This window comes from Cnephaeus nilssonii (assembly GCF_951640355.1).
Source record: "Cnephaeus nilssonii genome assembly, chromosome: 12".
NCBI classification, from domain to species: domain Eukaryota; kingdom Metazoa; phylum Chordata; class Mammalia; order Chiroptera; family Vespertilionidae; genus Cnephaeus; species Cnephaeus nilssonii.
The window spans coordinates 53760300-53780153 of record NC_137083.1 but is presented as its reverse complement, the minus strand read 5'-3'; the positions used below and the strand labels follow the sequence as shown (position 1 = coordinate 53780153).

The 19854-nt window shown below is 46.9% G+C and overlaps 1 protein-coding gene across 2 annotated transcripts in view; it reads right to left on the bottom strand.

The window, feature by feature from the left end:
• Window positions 1-19854, bottom strand: part of HIPK2 (homeodomain interacting protein kinase 2) — a 165748-nt gene that overhangs the window by 10051 nt on the left and 135843 nt on the right. Inside the window, exons 7-12 of one of the 2 annotated variants that reach the window (XM_079785534.1) lie at window positions 17613-17775; window positions 14454-14661; window positions 13467-13588; window positions 11172-11314; window positions 7165-7344; window positions 3246-3527 (exon numbers count right to left, since the gene is read on the bottom strand). In XM_079785534.1, coding sequence (XP_079641660.1) covers window positions 3246-3527; window positions 7165-7344; window positions 11172-11314; window positions 13467-13588; window positions 14454-14661; window positions 17613-17775 — 1098 coding nt within the window. The remainder of the gene's footprint in view (window positions 1-3245; window positions 3528-7164; window positions 7345-11171; window positions 11315-13466; window positions 13589-14453; window positions 14662-17612; window positions 17776-19854) is intronic. The other variant, XM_079785535.1, reaches the window with a different exon arrangement.

The window sequence follows — 19854 nt, the reverse complement described above, 5'->3', positions numbered from 1 at the left end:
AACATACACTTCATGCACCAGTGAGCCTGCTGTCACTCGGGATGGCTTTCTCAGAGCACCTGGCGGCTTGGTCTAGACGACCTGTGAGAAGTCAGGGCCATCTCCTCATGGAAACCCCACAGGCAGTGAGCCTTCCCACCAAGGAGGCTGAAGAACCTGGTTGTCCGTGTCTCGATACCTACCCAGGAGCGTGGGATAAAGCCTCTCTACACTTCATGGGTCCCCTCCCTGTTATGGGAGCTGGGAGGTCCCTCCGCCTAATGAGCAAATAAGTGCAACACAGTCTAAGGCTGATTTCCTTTCCTTCTTGGATCTATATGAGACAGGTTTGGAAGAGATGAATTAATGTGATACTTTTTCATTTTATTTTTTGTTAATCCCCACCTGAGGACATTTTTTTCATTGCTCTCAGAGAGAGTGAAAGGAAGGGAGGAGAAGAGAGGGAGGGAGAGAGAGAGAGAGAGAGAGAGAGAGAGAGAGAGAGAGAGAGAAAGAAAGAAACATTGATGTGAGACAGACACATCAACTGGTTGCCTCCAGCATTCGCCCCAACTGGAGGGTGGGGGTAAGGAGTGGACCCCCAACCCAGGTATGTGCCCTTGACCGGAAATCGAACCTATAACCCTGTGGTGCACGGCCATTGCTCTAACCACTTAGCAACACCAGCCAGTCCTGATAGCTGTTTTTAATAGGAATATCTGTGCTCTATCTGTTATACTATGCAGATTAGAGAACAAATGGGAAGCTACTAAATGAGTCACCTTAAAAATGAGCATGCATTATTACTATGGATTCTTTAGGCGTGTATGCACTGATTCTACTGGGATTCATTCCAGTAGAGTGTCTAATTATTACTGATTGCTAATCAATCCCATTATGAATTGGTTAATGGAAGAGAGAGAGAGGGAGAGAGGGAGGGAGGGAGACAGAGTAGAATGAGAAATATTTGCTTAATGGCCTTAATAGAACATCACTTCTGAATAAAGCCACCAGAGTTCACAATTGCATTGTGTTGTCATGGCAATAGATGATTTTCATCATTTTAAAATGATGAAAAGAAATAAGGAGATAAGCAGTAAAGAAATCAGCCCCAATGGAGAAAACACTGCCACAGGATCAGATACAAACCTGTGACCCCTCCCTGCAGGGCGCTGTCTGGAATGCGTTTCTGATTTCTATTTGCCAGTCTCAGTCAATTCCATCCTTCAAGACCAGGGTCAAAATTCATCTCCACCAATAAACCTTCCATGACTTACTTCCCTCCTCTGACTCCACAGTCAAGGCTACATGTGAACAACACTCCTCTTCTATCACGATGACACTGATTACAAAGTCTAGGTCACATTTACTGGGTGCACAACTACTGTTCAAAGTGCTTTCCATGTGTGGTCTCCTCTAACGCTCACAGCGAGAAAGAATATTCCAACGGGGTTTTAAGAACAATGAACTTCAGACATGGAAAGCTTAGGTCATTTGCTTGTTCAAGGTCACACGGCTAATTAGGGAGAGTCAGGTTTGAACCAAGAGCTAGCATGCTCTCTGTTTTTAAACCATGGTCTTAACTTTATTAATTTTTAAAATTTTATTGTGATAAGAATATTTAACACGAGACCTACCCTCCTAATAAAATCTAAGTATTGTTGACTACGGTGCAATGTGCAGATCTCTAGAATGGATTCATCTCGCTCAATTAAAATTTATGTCCATTGATCACCAACTCCCCCTGTCTCTACCGATAGCCCTGGCCACCCAGAGTCCACTCCTTGATTCTATGAATTTGACTCTTTTTATGTGTCCAGAGTCTGTGTCAACTCAAATCTCATTCTTCAAAAATGACATTCTAGTCTCATCAATTGTCAGATTTTTAAATTGCTTCTGCTTTTTTCCACTTGTGGCAAAGGGCTGGGTGAGGCTGTTGGGCCTGTCTTGTGCCGAAGGCTATAAATGTGTGGACAGGCTGCTCCAGGCCGGGGGCCTGGCTGGGGCTGGGAAGAGCCTTTCTCTGTAAAGGAACCACCTAAGCCCATCATGTTCCTGGGCTGAGGGGCTTGAGGCACTGGGGAGAACGGAGTACTGACTCAACTCAGGGCTCTATCAGAAAGGAAACTGAGGCCAGTCCTGGAATAGGCAGGTGGGGAGTGAAGCACTGTGCCTGGCATCCCTGACACCAAGGCCCCTCTGGCCCCTGGAGGGATGCTAGGACCAGAAGTGCTCCATTACATTCCTTGAGACACACTGAACAGCAGGCTGAGCCATTACACAGAAAAGAGGACACTGAGCTACACCAGCCCTACCATGACACAGCAAAGCACTGAGAGTAGCTACAGGGGGAATGCTTCAACCACCCTATCTGTACATTTCACATTGATCTCAAGTGTGGGAATTTGTTATCTGATCAAAAGGATTCGTGGTGACCAATTACTGGCATTATACCCAATCAGAAATTAATAATTTAGGCCTATATGTGGATGTTAAGCTTCGTATCCAGTTGTGGGATGCGTGCTGACTGGCAGTGCTGGGCTTGGGAGCAGGCCTCCCTTCCCTGGCCCTCAGTCCTCATGTGAAGAGCCAGCAGGTTGAAGCTTGGGGTCATGAAGCTTGGGATCTCTAAGGTCCTGAGGCCAGTGGGGTGCAGAGAGCCAGGCGCCCACTGTGCCAGAGGGGCAGGAAAAGAGGCTCTGGCGCCAGGGCTGATAGTCGTGCAAGTACTGTATTAAACACTTCTCCCTTCCTGGGAGCGCGTGGAGAGTAAAATGAGTTCTCACTACTTGGAATAAACAGCAATACTCTCTGGGTAAGAACCAACTGGCAGTTTGAAAGATTGGGTTAATCAGACACAGAAATTTCTGATTAATTGGACAATTATTTCGAATTCTGAGAGAGCCCAGGCGCTATTGGAGAAATATTTCGACCAACGGGGAATAAATTCAATAGCCTGAGGCAGAGCTTTGTAAGCTTACGGGGTTGAAATACACTGGCATCCTGTGTCTGGTTTTTATAGTCTCAAGTCTCCCAAATGAATAGGGCCCATAACTATTTTTTAATATCCAAGGGATTCCAAATTATTTTGGTTTTAAACAGTTTTGGAAAGTCTGTTAGTCCCCTGAAATCACACCAGGACTCTAGGGCGGGGCGAAACCACAATGTGGGGGCCAGGAGAGAGGGACCTTCATGTTTGATGATGGAAAGTGGCCCCGATGAGCTGTCCTGGTCCTTTCTGGGAGTCGGAAGGTGACGCGTCTCACCTGGTGGGAGCGTGCTTCTGTTCCTCCTCCTCGTCCGTGTCGCTGCTGATGGTGATGACGCTGACCGTGGGGCTGGGGGTGTCTGGAATGACAATGGTCTGCTGCTGCCTCTCCCTGGTGGTGCTGGAGGCGCCGTCGCCCCAGCCGCATGTGACGGAGGAGCTGCAGGCCGGGCTGCTGTGCACCAGGGCGCAGCGGGGCGGCGTGTTCTCCTTGACGCGCTTGGACCGCTGAGGGGAGCTGAGGGCCTGAGAGGAGGACACCTCACAGGTGGAGACGTTTCTGTAACGACAAAGCCACACACACTCACGGAGGAAGGCCGGCCCAGCAGCACCTTCCTAGGAGCAAACTGCCTAGAAGTCCCAGCTTTGCCAGATCTCCTCAGAACAGTCAGGGCCAGGGCACTCGGACTTCACCTGCCACTGCAGAAGTGGCAGCCGCTACACAGAGGGGACAGCAGCCTGGCCTCCTTGGGGCTCTGGTTTGGCTCCATGTGCCTGCTCCCAGCAGGACAAAGGGACCAGCCAGGGCTGAGGACAGGAGGGATTGTGCCCACGGACTGGGCTGGTCTTGTGGAGTCACATGTAATGCCCAGGATTTACGGGGTGTCTGCCCCAACACAGCCCTGTCTTCAGGGTCCAGGCCTGACTTCCTGAGCTCCACTTTGTCATCCTCCCAAACGTCCTCAGGCCTTATTTGGGCAAGAGGTGGAAGAAATGGTATTTGACACATAAAGTTCTGGTTTCCTCACTAATAGCTGGTTTACCATTTAATAAACTAAAGCACTCATTTCTTAGGAGTTTCTGCATCTAATGGCTCTAACGTTGGTGGTTAGATCTTCTTCCTTCTTTCTCTGGGAAAGGGACATGACTATGAAAGCATCCGTGTGTGTATAATTTTTTTAAATTGATTTTTAAAAAGAGAGTTAGAGGGAGAGAGAGATCATTGTTCTACATCTTTATGCGTTCATTGGTTGATTCTTGTATGTGCCCTGACCAGGTATCGAACCTGTAACCTAGGTGTATTGGGATGACGCTCTAACCAACTGAGCTACCCGGCCAGGGCCTATAATTCTTATTTCCAAAAAAGATTCTTCTGGATTTAGACAATGAACTTCATAGGAAGCTTACCAGTCTGTTTCAACTGTAATGGAAAATTCGGAAAAGTGCAAGAGGAAAAGGTATGTTTAAAAAGGGACCTTTTGCCGAAACCGGTTTGGCTTAGTGGATAGAGCGTCGGCCTGCAGACTCAAGGGTCCCGGGTTCGATTCCGGTCAAGGGCCTGTACCTTGGTTGCGGGCACATCCCCAGTAGGGGGTGTGCAAGAGGCAGCTGATCGATGTTTCTCTCTCATCGATGTTTCTAACTCTCTATCCCTCTCTCTTCTTCTCTGTAAAAAATCAATAAAATATATTTTTTTAAAAAAAGGGACCTTCTAATATTGATTTGATTTACCTGAAATTCCTTATCAAACTAGCCAATGTAGTTCTATCTGGTTTGGCTCAGTGGATAGAGCATTGGCCTGACTGAAGGGTCCCGGGTTTGATTCCAGTCAAGGACAAATACCTCAGTTGCAGGCTCAATCCCCAGCCCTGGTCAGGGCATGTGAGGGAGGCAACCAATTAATATGTCTCTCTCACATTGATGTTTCTCTCTCTGTCTCTCCTGTCCACTATCTCTAAAAAAACACACAAAAAAACCCAAAACCCAAAAACAAACAAAAAAACAACGGAAAATATCCTCAGGTGAAGATTAACAACAACAACAAATAATTAGCTAATGTAATTTCTGGTAACTTTAGGGAAAAAAATTCCCTTACTTTCCCCCTCTTCTCTATCATTCCTTGAGACCAAAGCCAATCTATAATAAAACTGAAGAATCTGATATGTCCTTAGAGATTCTAGCACCTTCTAGCTAACGGGGTGGCCGTAAGATGAGAATTCTGTAAAGGTGGATCTATTTAATTTTCTATTTAGTTGGTATCAGATATGATGCTTGCTCCTTTTTGGGGGTTGGTAATAATAGGTTTTACTGATAAGATGGTTCTGTTGTTTGTACTCACCATACTACTTGTTATTGGTAATATGTTACAATTTTGAGATTATGTTTTCACTACTTCAGTAGTGAAAATACTTCCAGTGGGCCTTATTAAAGAAAAGTATGCCTCGCTGCACCACCCAACAAGGGAGAGCGTTCTGGTCTTTCAGGCTGTTTTGCCAAAGCATTGGTCTTAAATAATAGGCAAATACATAACTTTCACGATAATTATATTGATCTTGAAATGCACTAGCAATGAGTCTCATAACACCAGCTGCGTGGGGAGCAGGCAACAGGGAAGGACTTGTGAAGTTTGGGAAGCAAAGGGTTCTTATGTCAATGATGCTAAGGTCAGCTCTGGGTCAGATCGGATTTCTTTTTTTTTTTTTTTTTCTTTATATTTTATTGATTTTTTACAGAGAGGAAGGGAGAGAGATCGAGAATTAGAAACATCGATGAGAGAGAAACATCGATCAGCTGCCTCCTGCACACCCCCTACTGGGGATGTGCCCGCAACCAAGGTATATGCCCTTGACCGGAATCGAACCTGGGACCTTTCAGTCCGCAGGCCGATGCTCTATCCACTGAGCCAAACTGGTTTCGGCCAGACCGGATTTCTGTGTGATGGCCCCCTGGCTGGGCGTGCAGTGTGTGAGGACTGAGATGGTGGCCATTTCTGCTGCCTGACCTAATCATGACCTGGCTGTGTTGTCCCAGGGCTGCCAAACTAAAGTATTTTGGACAGCTGCCACTGAGCTGAGATGACTTTCCCTGAGTTGTCAGAGCACCCAAATAAGAACTCTTGAAAGATGACAACTTGAGGCAGTGAGCTCTTGGATTAATTTCTGAAAGAGAACGTAAAGGCAGGCCTCACTTCTGGCGCCTGGCTGTATGAGGAAGTAGAAAACCAAACTTTCTAGACATCTTATATACTGGACTTCTCTTGATTAACCAATCTCAAATAAGCAATTGGGCACCTCCACCTCAGTGCCACCGGGGAGAAATGCAGGGTAATTCTGCAGCTTCTCAATCTTGATTTCGATTTTGTTTGGAAAACTCTTATTTAGTTAAAAATCAGGTTTACTGAGGTATACATACAGTAAAAGTTGCCCTTCTGAAGCGTTCGATAAGTTTTGACAAATGTGTGGTCAGTTAACCCCACCACAATCCAGACACAGAGCTTTTCACCCCCCTAAAAGTTCCCTCATGATCCTTCCCTGTCAACCCCCTCCTCTCCTACCCGAGTCCCCGGCAATCTCAGTCTCCATAGTTTTGCCTTTTCCAAAGGCCATATACAGGGTGTCCCCCTCAAAATGTATATACACTTCAACAGCTGATAGCGGAAATGTATTTAATAAACACCACCTTTATAATTAGTCAAGGTCTGTGTACACACTTTTTTTGGGGGGGAGGACACCATGTATATAGAATCAGAATATGGGCCTTTTGTCAATCTTGACTTTAAAGAGTCCACGGAGATGAGACCGGATTTAAAGGGAACGGGCAAGATTACTGTTCTGGCTAATGTCTAGGATTAATCAAGTTACTGCTTACACTAACGCAGCTAAATAACTTAAATTTCTGACCTTAGGTTTCCAGGAAAAAAAAAAAAAAGCACATTTTAAAGAAAAGTTATGGTTTCCAAAGTGCAACTTCAGAGGTGGGCCTGAGTGTTTTCCAGAGAAGTGAAAAGGGGCAGAATCGCTCAGGGCCCTGGCACTGGACCCTGAGCCCGGGCCCCGAGTGGGGTGCCGGGAGGGCCGACCCCTGCACAGACCAGAGCCGGCCACGTGGTTCCTGTGTCCCCAGCCACTCCCGGTGCCAGGCCAGGGGCCGGAGCACAGGCGATGGCTCCCGACACTGAGAGCTTTCTCACCACCCACCTCGCAGAGGACTGGTGCTGCTTGCTCTTCCGGGAGGAGGTGGTGCTGGTTGGCTGCTGTCGCATCACGTGGGCCACGCCCACATTTAAGGGCTGGGCTGCTGGGAGGGTCACATGACCAGTCAAGAGCGCAGGCTGCTGCATGATGGGATTGTAATGGCTGCCGTGAGCGTGCGTGTTCCTGAAAGAGAGATGGGAAAACACGGCTTTTTATTGGTTTTATAAACACAGGGCTTCTTTTTAAAGATAAAGGATCCTCCCCAGTTAAAAGGCAAATTAAACCAAGTTGGTTCTGTTGCTAGCTTGTGGGGTTAGTGAAGAAATGAGCCTCGCTCAGTGAGCTCATCAGGTGAGTTTCCCGGGGCAGTGAAGTGTCAGGGCTGTTCTGAAGGAGGGTCAAGAACACTACTTGCTCCTAAGAAAGAGAAAGAATGAATGCCAAGTACGCAGGCTCAGCCCAAGGTCCGGGGAGAGGAGATAAACATTCCCTCCAACTTTCACAGAATTTACAAAGTGCCTTCAATGGGTTAGCCCACTCTGTGAGGTAGGCAGGATATAGCAGGAATACCGTTTTATAAGTGAGGACATTGTAGTTTATGTGATAAACAAACGCTGCAGATTGGCAGCCATAGGTGTTTGATGTCGAGTGCTATTGAATTCTCTCAGTGGCTAGCTCAGTGTTCAGCATGTAACAGCTGATCAATTAATTACATGCTTGCTGAATGAACAATTAAGAGTAACTGAAGGTTGCATATATATATGTATATATATGTGTGTACATATATATACATATATATACATATATATGTGTGTGTGTATATATACACACACACACACACACACACACACACACACACACACCTATATACTAGAGGCCCGGTGCACGAAATTCGTGCACTGGGGGAGGGGGAATCCCTCAGCCTCAGCCCAGCCTGCCCCCTCTCACAGTCCGGGAGCCCTCAGGGGATGTCCTACCATGGGAAGCGGGCCTAAGCCGCAGTCTGGCCTCCCTCTGCGGGAAGCAACCAGGCTGATCAGGGGAAGGCACCACCCCATCACCCTGCTGCTGCTGCCACTGACAGCCGCCACAGCCTCCAAGGTGTTTTCATCAACATGGACTCCAGTGAAGGGAGTCCATGTTGATGAAAAAATGACAACTTTCTTTAGGCATTTTCAAGATGTCTCTTTCATAGGATATGACCTTTCTTTCTTTCTTTCTTTCTTTCTTTCTTTCTTTCTTTCTTTCTTTCTTTCTTTCTTTCTTTCTTTCTATTTTTTATCCTCACCTGAGGATATTTTTCCATTGATTTTTAGAGAGCATGGAAGAGATAGGGAAAGACAGAGAGAAACATCAATCTGCGAGGGACACTTTGATTGGTTGCCTCCTGCATGAGCCCTGACCTGGGCCCCGGCCAGGGAGGAGCCTGCAACCTAGGTACAAGCCCTTGATCGGAATCAAACCCAGACCCTGCGGTCGGCAGGCCGAGGCATTATCCACTGAGCCAAACTGGCTAGGGCAGAATATGACATTTCTTAGCCCTCCAGCAGCGGACCTTCATTTTTTCCTCCAGGAGTGAGGTGGAAAAACTCTAGATCACCTTCTTGAATTCTTATTACCCAAGTTACTAAGAACACTGCGAGTGGCGTACAGGGAGCTTAGCCAATGAGCGGTCAGAAAAGGTGTTTCCTCTGCAGCTTGCACGCAGAGATGGGACTGCTGGTGCGCCGCGGTGTGTCTGCTCCGGGCCTGCTCCAGCCGTTGCAGCGGCTGGGGCGGGCCCCCCTGCGTGTGTGTCTGCTCCGGGCCTGCGCCATCCGTGGCTTGCCTCACCACGCACACAGTCCCCTCTCACCCATCTGCACACGCAGCCTCCTCCTGAGCCGGTCGTGACTGTTACGGCGTCCTGGCTAATTTGCATATTACCTCTTTATATATATATATATATATATAGAGTTTGGTATTAAATCAAGATGAATAACAGTCAGACATGCTGATAGTAGTGCTGGCAGCCATTATCTTGAAAATGGGTTGTTTCAAAAGCTCTTATGATTTGGGTTGTATGGAGCTCAAAGGTTGTTTTCCCACAGAAATATTAAAAGTGGTGATTAATTCAGAGGCTTGCCCATAAAAGCCCACTTAATACATAAAAAAATTAAAAGCTATAAGATAATTCATTTGAATTTTTAAAATATTGTAAAATATATTTTTGCAACTTGGGGGAAATGAGTAGAAAAAAAAGAGGGAGACACTTTTGTAGAGATTTGATAATGTCTTTTGAACATTTACATGGATTTTAGAAACTGATGTTATAGCTTCTTTATTTTGTTTTTGCTATTTCTTCTACAGACACGGTTCTCTTTTTCCATTGATACAGGTCTAGCACTGGTACTTGTCTTTTATTAGCCATGATTATGGATGTGCTTTGGTCTACACGTGAAATGGAGAAAGAAAGAGTGTAGGCTTTCAGTGTTTTCTGCCGTAACCAGGTAAGAGGAGGGATGAGGAATAAGAAAATATGCATGGATCAGTGAATATGTGAGCATTGCTGCAATGAAATGAACTATAATGCTGATAAAGGGAAAATAAAAAAGAGTACAACATATATGTGGTCTTTTAGGAGAAAAAGGGGTGAGGAAAAACAACTGGTCAAACAGCTTCCCATTTGGTGGTTGTTCCTAATGAGCTGGAGAGGGAAGATGGTCTTTCTGAGCATGAGCTGATGCCAGTGAGGGAAGGGATAGATTTATTTATCGCCCGTCATGTATCAGGCACTGGTATGGTACATATTAAATACAGGTCAAGTGCTTTGTATTTTATCTTAATTTCAGCCTCCAACAATCCTCTGAGGATTATTATCCCCACTCTACTGAAGAAGAAACTGAGGCTCACAGAGGTTAAGTAACTTGCCCAGGTCATGCAGAGCCAGAATTGAATCCAGTTTTACCTGGTTTGAAAGTGTTTCCAATGAGTGGGGTGCTCTTAGGGGAGGTGTAGTCAGTGAGAAGTGCGTGGGGCTGTGGGAAAGAGCCTATGGACTCTCTTCACTAGTCAGAAAATTAAATGAGGAACGGAGGAACCTGTAGTTGAGGCTTGGCTGGGGGCTTATATCTCTATATTTCTCTACGTTTTACCGAGAGCTGTTCATTCACAGTAGTCTTTTAGGTCAGAAAAGGAACTGTGGGGGAGGCCACATGGCTGGTATGGAGCCTGTCAGAGGGTGAGGGGTATGACCTGCCCCAGTGTTTGGGCCGAATGGGAAACAGCCCAAACGATCTCTCATGGGGAATGGGAAGCTGGGGACAATGTGGGAGGGGGTTGCCATGTGGCTCTGTGCTGGTGAAGGGGGGCACTGTGGTGGTGCTGGGATGGGGTGGGTGAGGAAGTCAGAGAGTGGGGTGGGTTTGTTCTGGAAACATGCTGGGGGTTTGGTGTGCTGGTGGCTGCCAGCTGGATGCCGTTGGGGTGTGTGGAAAGCGGACTTCGAGCTTAACTATTAACTGAAAGCCACACTCAGCAGAGTCTACCATTGGAAATAAATCCTGTTCTGTCAAGCCTTCCCCTGGGAGATCTGAGGAGGCTCCAATGTGTCCACATTGCAAAATACCCTGAGAACACTTCCTGGAATTGCTGAGGAACCTCGGGGACTCTCTTCTGCGTTCTTTCACTGGTGACAAATCTTCGTTTTTTGGGAGTGGAATTTAATTCTGAGAAACAAAAAATCATCTGGAGCCAAGTTTGGTGAATTATACCGGTGATTAAATGATGTCACTGAATTTTGGGTCGAAAGTGACAACTGACCATAAAGTAATGAAGCTGATTTTCCTGTTTCTTGGCACACTTATTTAAAAATTACATCTCCTTACACTGTGGTCATATTCCACATAATATTCTTCTTAATTTAAAAAATTATATGCGAACCAGGAATTCAGGTACAGGCCAGAGCAGCAGCTCTCAGGGTCCATGGTGGACCTGCCTCCCAGGCCAGACACACCAGCTCTCCTGCTTACCTCCAGTCAGCCAACTGCTGGGTGCCTGCCATGGTCTCAGGAATCACAGTCGCATGCTGCACTGATGTGTGGGTGGCCACTCCAGTCAGCTGCTGCCATGCCGGGGGAAGCAGGATCTGCTGGGTCCCACTTGGCCAGGCCTGCTGTAGAGTGAAGGAGGTTGCAATCAGCATGTTTGTTAATCACGTGATCAATTTGCATGATCCAAGCGCTCCGTATGCTAGACCCTGTGATAGGTGTGAAAGAGGAGACCTGGTCTTTGATCGGCTAAGAATGTAAAAAACTTATTATTGCAAGGGCAGAGCCGACAAGGATCAGGCAAGCAGACATCTCCACATGTTGGGGGGCTCGAGTTTCTGTTCCAGCCTCGCTAGTGAAAGCGGGTTTTGGGTCCTGCCATTTGAAGAGTGAGATAAATTAAGTTCTGTCTCAATCAAGAACTGTACTTCCCATCTCTCCACCTTTACCTACTCGCTCACCACGATGGTGGTCAAGATGTCTGCTCTGGGCAGGGGTTTGGGAGCATAGAGGTGACAGCAGCTTTTAGGCAGTATCAAAACAGCATTATTGTTAAGGCAATCCATAAAGATCACTCTCATGTCTCTGAAATGAGGGCGCAAGATCACACCCTTTCCTTCCGCGCACACATCCTCAGGGTGCCGCAGAGGGTCTGTTCCCTTTAAGGACGTGATGCTGCTGGGATGTGGGGAGGGAAAGGGCACAGCAAACAAAACTAACACGCGGAATGGATTTGCAAGACTCCATCTCTAAACTTGCACAAACCAAATCCTTGAAAAGAATGATGCCAGTTTTCTGAATACATTTAAAGTAATTAATAGTATTTGGAATGCTTCTGCCTGAAACCTAGAAATTTACCCAGAGAAAAATGAAGGCACCAGTTTAAAAGTTTAATTATTGCTTTTTCTTAGAGTTATCATACTCATTTTTCTAAGTTAGCTTATTTTTGTCCTTTGAAGGGACCATTTAAAAATATTTAGGGGAGAGCTCCATTGTGACAGGCTAATATATTGGCAGGGATTAAGTGACAAGCAGAGAGAAAACTAAAAAGCAACCAACAAACAAAAGACCCAACAATCCAGGACTGCTGGCTCCTAACCACTCACCTGCCTGCCTGCCTCATCACCCCTAACTGCCTCTGCTTGCCAGCCTGGTCACCCCCTAACTGCCCCCCTGCCAGCCTGGCTGCCCCCTAAATGCCCCCCTGCCGGCCTGGCCGCCTCCTAACTGCTCCCCTGCCAGCCTGATCGCCCCCTAACCGCTGCCTCGGCCCCCACCACCATGACTTTGTCCGGAAGATGTCCGGTCTGGTTAGCATATTACCCTTTTATTAGAATAGACAAAGGTACTTATGGGGGTGGATGGAAGAGGGCATAGAGGGGATAAATGCTGATGGAAAAAAAACAAAATAAAAATAAAGGTGCTTCAACAACACTGAGGTCAAGCTGTCCTCAGCAGCAACAGTGGAAATGATCACACGGAAGCAGGATAGCCAGGGGGTAAAATACAGGTGCTGCTGTCATACTTCTTTGGTCTGTGTCCTGGTTCTGTCACCTAATTGCTGTGTGACTTTGTGCCAGTGATTGTGCCTCATCTTCCATTGTTGTCAAAAGGCAACAAATATCTTACTGTGTTGTGGGGCTTAAATAAAACATAACTAAAGAACCTGGCATAATGATGATGTATCTGTTATTAAAGTTCATGTCATTACTATTACTGTTGTATCACTGTGTTATCTTAAATTCCCATAACACTTTACAAATTTTTCATCACTTTTACCTCCATGGTCTCATTCTACCATCAGAGCACCTATATGAACAGATAAGGAAGGTTCCAGCTCACTGCTTCTGTAACCCTGTTTTTTCAACTATAAAATAAATCACCTGCAAGGCTTTTTTTGGCTCTAAAAAATAATTTCTATTTTACAAGAAGGAAATTTGGGGCAAAGAAATGTTCGCTGAGAGTTATTAGTAGAGTCACAGAGAGTTATTAGTTGAGTTAGGAGTAAAACCTAGGTCTCCTATATTAATTTGCATTACAAAGATACAATAATAATCTCCCTAGATTCTCCCTCTGTCTAAATTTCTTCTTGGAATTGTAAGCTAGGCACTTAGGAAGATAATTCACTTGGGCGTCATGCAGAATATTACTGAGATATTCTAATGACTCGAAGCACCTAACTCACCGCCGGGGAGGGAATTAGCAGAGATACATCTCTTTTGTGGAAAACATTAACAGGGATAATGGCAATACGGGGAATCATAAAGAAAGAATTACCTGGGCAAGCAGACCTGGTTGGATCTGAAGAGGCTGAGCTCCTGGGGCTTGAGTGACGATGGGAACAGCATTTTCCATTCGCACGGAATAGCCAGCATGCTTCGAGGGAGAGGCTTGCAACCCTGCTCCAGACAGCGGGCGAGGGAGAGAGGGGTTGAGCGATGGAAGCGAGCTGGCGGAAGACAGCTCTCCCCTCCTCTCCGCACCGGTCCCCTCAGGTATTGCCTGGTTCTTAGGAACTCTCCCCTTTAGTTTCTAACTTAAATTGGAAACCAAAACCAAAGAACAACCTTGAATGGGTTCAAAGACTAGAAGTGAAATTAAGGAGTCTGTAAAGCCAAAAGTGGAATGTTATGCTGACAAGTCACGACAGGAAAACGTGCTTCTGACAGGAAGACACGTGTGTGTCACTGTCACAGCCGGTGTGGGGAGAGAACGGAGGAGTCCATTGGAGTGGCACTGACTCTGAAACGGCACCCACACATGCTTGCCCCGTGGGGCTCGCAACAACAAATTCTTGGGCTTTCTGTGTAAACTGTAACCAAGTACAAGGTCAACTCCAGCTTCTTAGAGGCTCCAGGAGGAGCGTGCTGTGGTGTCTGGCTGAAGAATCACCAGGGGGTAGCCTGGGAGGTATGTTCTTCATGAGACCTGGGCTGCCTTGGCAGTCAGGGATTGGCACTTTTCTATAGCTAAGCCACACGGCGGATATTTCATGTGAGGTGTCCAAGAGCTGGTACCAGCATAACAATGGGAGCACAACAATGTGCTTATTTAAAGACAGTCATTCAGGGCCAGATCACTGGCAGGTGGTGAGAAGAACAGTCCCACTGTTTCTCGGCTGGCCACAGTTCCGGGATGCCAGTGCCATGGAAAGCAATGAAGAGGGCCTTACGCCAGGAAAGTCGGCGGGACGGAGCCCTGCGGTCAGAGCCCCTGAGGTAGTCTGGTCAGAAGCAGTGAGAGGTGGTGTCTGCTCACCCTTACCTTGGAAGCCGGGAGGACACACGATGAGAGCTTGCTGGAAGGGGTCCGGCCGGGCGCAAATCTGGGCTGTTCCCGTCTGCAGGGGCATGCTCCGCTGGGCCACCGCAGCCATGGATGCCGCTGAGGGCTGGTAGAGTGCAGATTGGTAGTTTAGTATGGAGACCTCGGGATTGGCTAAGGAAATAGTGGCACTGGTGGAGGTGGGAGCCTAAAGGAATGATGGGGATTAAACAAAAATAAACAAAAATAAAAAATGAGGGTGGTGGCAGGTTGGGAGACACGAATCTAAGTCAAATAAATGAACTCAAAGAAGAACAAACAAACAAAAACCAAGGGCAAAGAAGCAGAAATAGAGGGGAGTGGAAATTCGGTTGGAAAGTCTCAAGGAGAAGCAGGTGCCTGCAGCCACATGACAGTCGCCTTCGGTGCTGTTCCTGATGTTTGTGGGGCCCGGGCAAGAGATGGAACGGTGCTACCAGATCACATGTGTAAACACTACAAAGTTAAAACTCAGACTAGACATGATTTATGTTCTGCCCTCCACTTTGACAACTATATCTTCCTAACACAGTGGAAAGCCAGGTTTGAGTTTAGGATTCCTGGATTCCTTGGGTTCTGCCCTGGAACATAGTGACGGGGGCAAGCTGAACCCCTGCTCCGTCCCACACTTGAGGGGATTGGGGTGCACATACATGGACCTGAGGGTGCAGCCCAGGAAGAGGCCCCTGCAGGCCCAGGGCACACATGCCTGGGGAGGGCTGAGGCAGCATTGGTTGCAGAGACACTCAGACGGCCGTACAGCAGTTACTGCAAAGAAATATGCTACAGAAACAGAGAGGGAGAGGGACACAGTGAGCTTGGGGTTTCTCCTTCGAGTGTGCGAATTCTCACACTGGTGTTCAGCTACGAAGGCCGGAAGGCAGAGAGAAAAGATGCTAGGTCAAGAGAAGTGAAGTGGAGATAGGTGAGAGCAATTTTGAAATTATGTCCTCTCTCCTTTCTCTTTCAGAAAGCAACACCCTTTGACATCGAACCTCATGTGAAGCAAGGCGGCAGAAGGAAAAGAACTTCTAAATTGGGAATTGTCCACTTTCACCCCATCTTAGCTTTATCCACACTGATCTTCAGCATGGTAGGTGGAGGGTACCAATGGCTTCAAAGTCACCACTGCTTACAAGAGGGCTGGCCACCAGGGGTTACAAGGACCAGAGAACCACAGGACATCTTGGCCACGTACAAAAACAGAATTACAGGAAGGGTATGTATTTGTGTCACATTTGATAAAAAGGGTAAAGTCTCATTTGACACATTTTTTTATACTTAGATTTTATGCTGCCTTTCAGTGCAAAGCACGTTTATTTGTTTGAGGGTAATTACTAAATGCTGTGGCGCACACGTTTGCATTTTAAGATACACGTTGGAACGTTAAGTGTCTGTGCAGCAGCGTATGCTTGGCCTCCAGGTAGTGTGAGGGGAGTGAGTGCAACACGTGGGGCCAGTGTCCGTGTTTTGTTACTGATGACATGCCTTGTGTGTCCTCTTGGTTCCCTGCAGTCCCCATCTCTCCGGGAGGCTTCCCCACAGACATAATCCCCACTCTGCTCAGACTCCACACGTCCAAGTCCAGACTCTGCAGGTCTTGGAGCCGTGGGGCACCGGTATCCTCAACCGTCCCACCTTCTGGCCAGCCATGAGGCCTGCTGCTTCTTCCTTCAAAACATCCCTGGAACCCACTGGCTCTTGTCAATCGCTCCTTCCCCAGTGGAGGTCCTCTCCTCCGCTGCCTGGGACCTGGGAAGCTCTGACCAGAGATGTTCTGGCCTCCGCTTTTTTTCTTCCAATTCTTGTTGGGCACAGAGGCTAGAACGGTCTTTCCAAAAGACTACTTTGTGTATGTCACCCCCCGCTCAAAAGTCTCCAATTACTGCCTAATGAACACCGTCTATGCACTCTGGTCTCGCACTCCCTCCTCCCCTGGGTTTGGCCAACCTTCCCTTCTAAATCGATCTCCCTCTGCTCTGCATGCTCGTGGCACGCCAGATCAGTCTATGCACTGTGCTGGGGTTCTGGTGAGGAAGAACAAAACCATGGTGAGATTTTGTCAAGGACTTCACCTGTTTGGCTGTGGATGCCTTAGTCTGAGGGCTGGGGTAGGTGCTGGGAGGGAATGTTTGTTTCTTTGCACGCTAGGCCTTAGCAAGCTTTAGGTCTTCCCCCTCAGGAGAGCTTTCAGAATACCAGTGGCCCCCAGGGGCAGCAGATGCCGGGTGTCCTCTCCTAGAGTTTAGGCAGAGGGAGAGAGGCTAGGCTGGAAAGTAAAGCCTCTCTTCTGGAGGCATGTGTGTGTGTGTGTGTGTGTGTGTGTGTGTGTGTGAGAGAGAGAGTGTGTGTGCGCGCGCGCATGTGAGTATACACACACAGGAGTGTTGTCACTGCAGATTGATATTAAAACTGAAAAAATCTAGGGAGACTCTTTGGGGGAACTGGTAACACTGGAAGATGGCAGTAAAGGTCTCTTAGACACCAGAGACTGCCTGAGGTAGGGCCTGGAGATTATTCAGTCAATAAATATTTCCTGGTGTCATCCATATTTTAAGCAGCATGTTAGGTGCTAGATCCTGCTAATTTTATATGAAAGGTGGGGCATCTATGGGAAGAAAACCTTAGCATCCTGGTCCCTTTCAGTTCCAGGTGCTGGAATTCTGATGACAGACGGAATTGATTTTCCCCACGACTTGGGAGAAAGGACAGGTTTCATCTGTGCTGGAAGGAGGCCATGTGGACACAGCTGTCTGGGGACAAGGAGGAGGGGCCCGAACTGGATGATCGCTAGTGTCCCAGTTCAGAATTCTTTACCAGGCAGAAGCCAGACATACAAGGATCATAGCATCTCCTTTACCTTATTCCTGCATCAGGACAGAGAGAAGTGGTAAGAGGTACCATCTCAGAAACAACTTCCTTAGTGAGTTGCACACAACTTGTTCAATGGGGCCACCAGTAGACGGAAAGCGCCGGGGTCTCAAAGGCAATAACCTTGGTGCAAACACCTTACAGGGTTGAATGTGACAGTAGAGGAGTTCTGTCTTCTGACTGGGTTTGCTAGGGAAATACAGTTCCTGATGCTGTCAGCCCCGCCGGCCTTCTCTGCTCCCCACTTACCTGGTTGTGGACAGTGTTCAGCTGGTTGTTGAAGGTCATGGTCAGGTTGGTGGATGTGCTGGGGGCCACGTGTGTGATGAAAGGGGTTTTGCTCTGGTTCACGGTGTCATACATATTCACCCGACGCTTGCAAATCTCCATGTTCTGGAAACATGATTTGACGCTGTTCATGAGAAAGGCAGAGACAGAGGTATAAGGGAAAGAGAAGAGGGTAGCATGGGATAAAGGGGAGAAAATGGCGAGAGAAAAAGGGAGAACAGTTAATCTAGTAAACAAGACAAGTGGGGAAACTTTAGGCCTAAATTTCCTGGATTTCTCATGTAAAGGCTGCGTTTGCTACCGTTAACGGTATTTAGATAAGTTTCACCCTGTCTTACTGCCTTTGCTCCCCAGCCTGCACAGGTAATGGTTCTCCACAGCACAACAGACCTGATGGCTCTCACTGCATTTTCCTCATGTCGCTGATCTGTCTCCACCTTCCCTGCTCATTCTCAGCTTCCAGTAAGGTTTCTGGCCCATAAACAAATGTGTACGTTCTCAGGCATGACCTGCTGCCACCTTCCACAAGACAACTCCTTGCGCTAATCCTTCCCAGCGAGTCTGGGGCACCAGCGCCATCTAGGGGACAGCCAAGGAACTAGCCAGCCCAGTATCATGACCCTATTACCCACTTTCTCCCCACCGGAATTGGGCATGTAATGAGAACTGTAATGATATTAGTAATTAGTAATAGTGGCTGACAGTGACAGAGAGCTGTGGTAGTTGTGTGCAAGATTCTTGCACTCAATCCTACAACCACCACGAGAGGGAGAGATGAGTGATGCCCCTATTTTAGGAGTAAGGATGAACTTTAGAGAGGACAGGCAATCTGCCAAGATCAAGAGCTAATTACTGGCAATCTTCACACATACATATACATATACATATACATATACATATACATATACATATACATATACATCCTCTTGAAAGTTATAAGTGCCCTTGACCAAGTTCGTGAAAGTCCACCATACAGTGTTCATCAGAATTTATACCTTGTTTCTCAGTTTGTCTTCTACTTAAACTTACTTTTCCTCAAATGCTAGTATTCAAAATAAAACATTTAAAGTTCAGTTTTAAATACTTATTTAATTATAATGTAATAACTGAATATAAATATAATAATTTTCTACTATTTTAAGATTACAGAGGTAATACTGTTTCTGCATTCTATAGGTAAGCTATGCTTTGGGCCAAGCAGGTGCTTGTGGGCCACCCCAAAACATCCTTTCCATAAAAGATGCCCCAAACTGTCTTAGACATGCCAGAGACTCCTCTTTCTTTCGGAGTTAAGAATTACTTACATTGGCCACACAATGCACACGAAACCATTTACTGACTGTAGACCCTGGAGAGAAGGGAAAACGTATCCTACAATAACCAAGAGCTAAAAAAACCTAATAATGCTGGTAAGGCCAGCATGTTCTGAACATCTACTAAGTGCCAAACACACTGCTAAGTGCTTTCCTATAGAGGCTGAAGGAATAAAAATATAGATTTTATATTCCCTTTGGAATGTATGGAAAGCACTCAATAATTTTGTGACAATTCAGCCAAAAGCTATTAGACTCAGAATTCTCTAACTGAAATGGCCTGTCAGTTGCACTTTGGGTTACTTCTATGAGACTCGTTTTTAAGGAACTCGTGCACTAGAATCCTGGTATGGAGAAATGGGTGGGTCTCTTTCACTTCTCATCTAGATGTTGGGGCAGCTCTGGCCCAGTCCCAAAGGTGGGGGGTCTACAGCAGGGTGGGCCTGGAAGTTTCTGCTCACCCTGGAGTTCTCCTGGTCTTCTCAGCAAGTTGTAGGGGCCCTTAGGGATTAGGCCTACTCTCAGGTAAGCCTCGGTGTGCTCAAAGACCTGTTTTTCCTTCTGAGGCCCATTTTCTGAGTTATAAATTGCCAGTGGTCCTCTTGGGACCCACACCAAGTTCTGAATTTGAAGCTGATGCTCGTGGTCTCCCCGCTTGGTCTTCACCAAGTACAGTGAAGCATTCTAGTGTGCTTCCTCACGGAACCCAGAGATGGACAGGACCCTGAGGCCATTCATCTGTGACTCTGACTTTATGTGGGTGATTGTCTCACTGACAGACGGCTAATGTGAACCCTCTGGAGAGCATCCCTCCATCTCCTATCCATAGCTCTTTCTCAATCATCCCACTTCACCCCTGAATGTAAAAAGTGATCTTTTGGGGGCCCTAG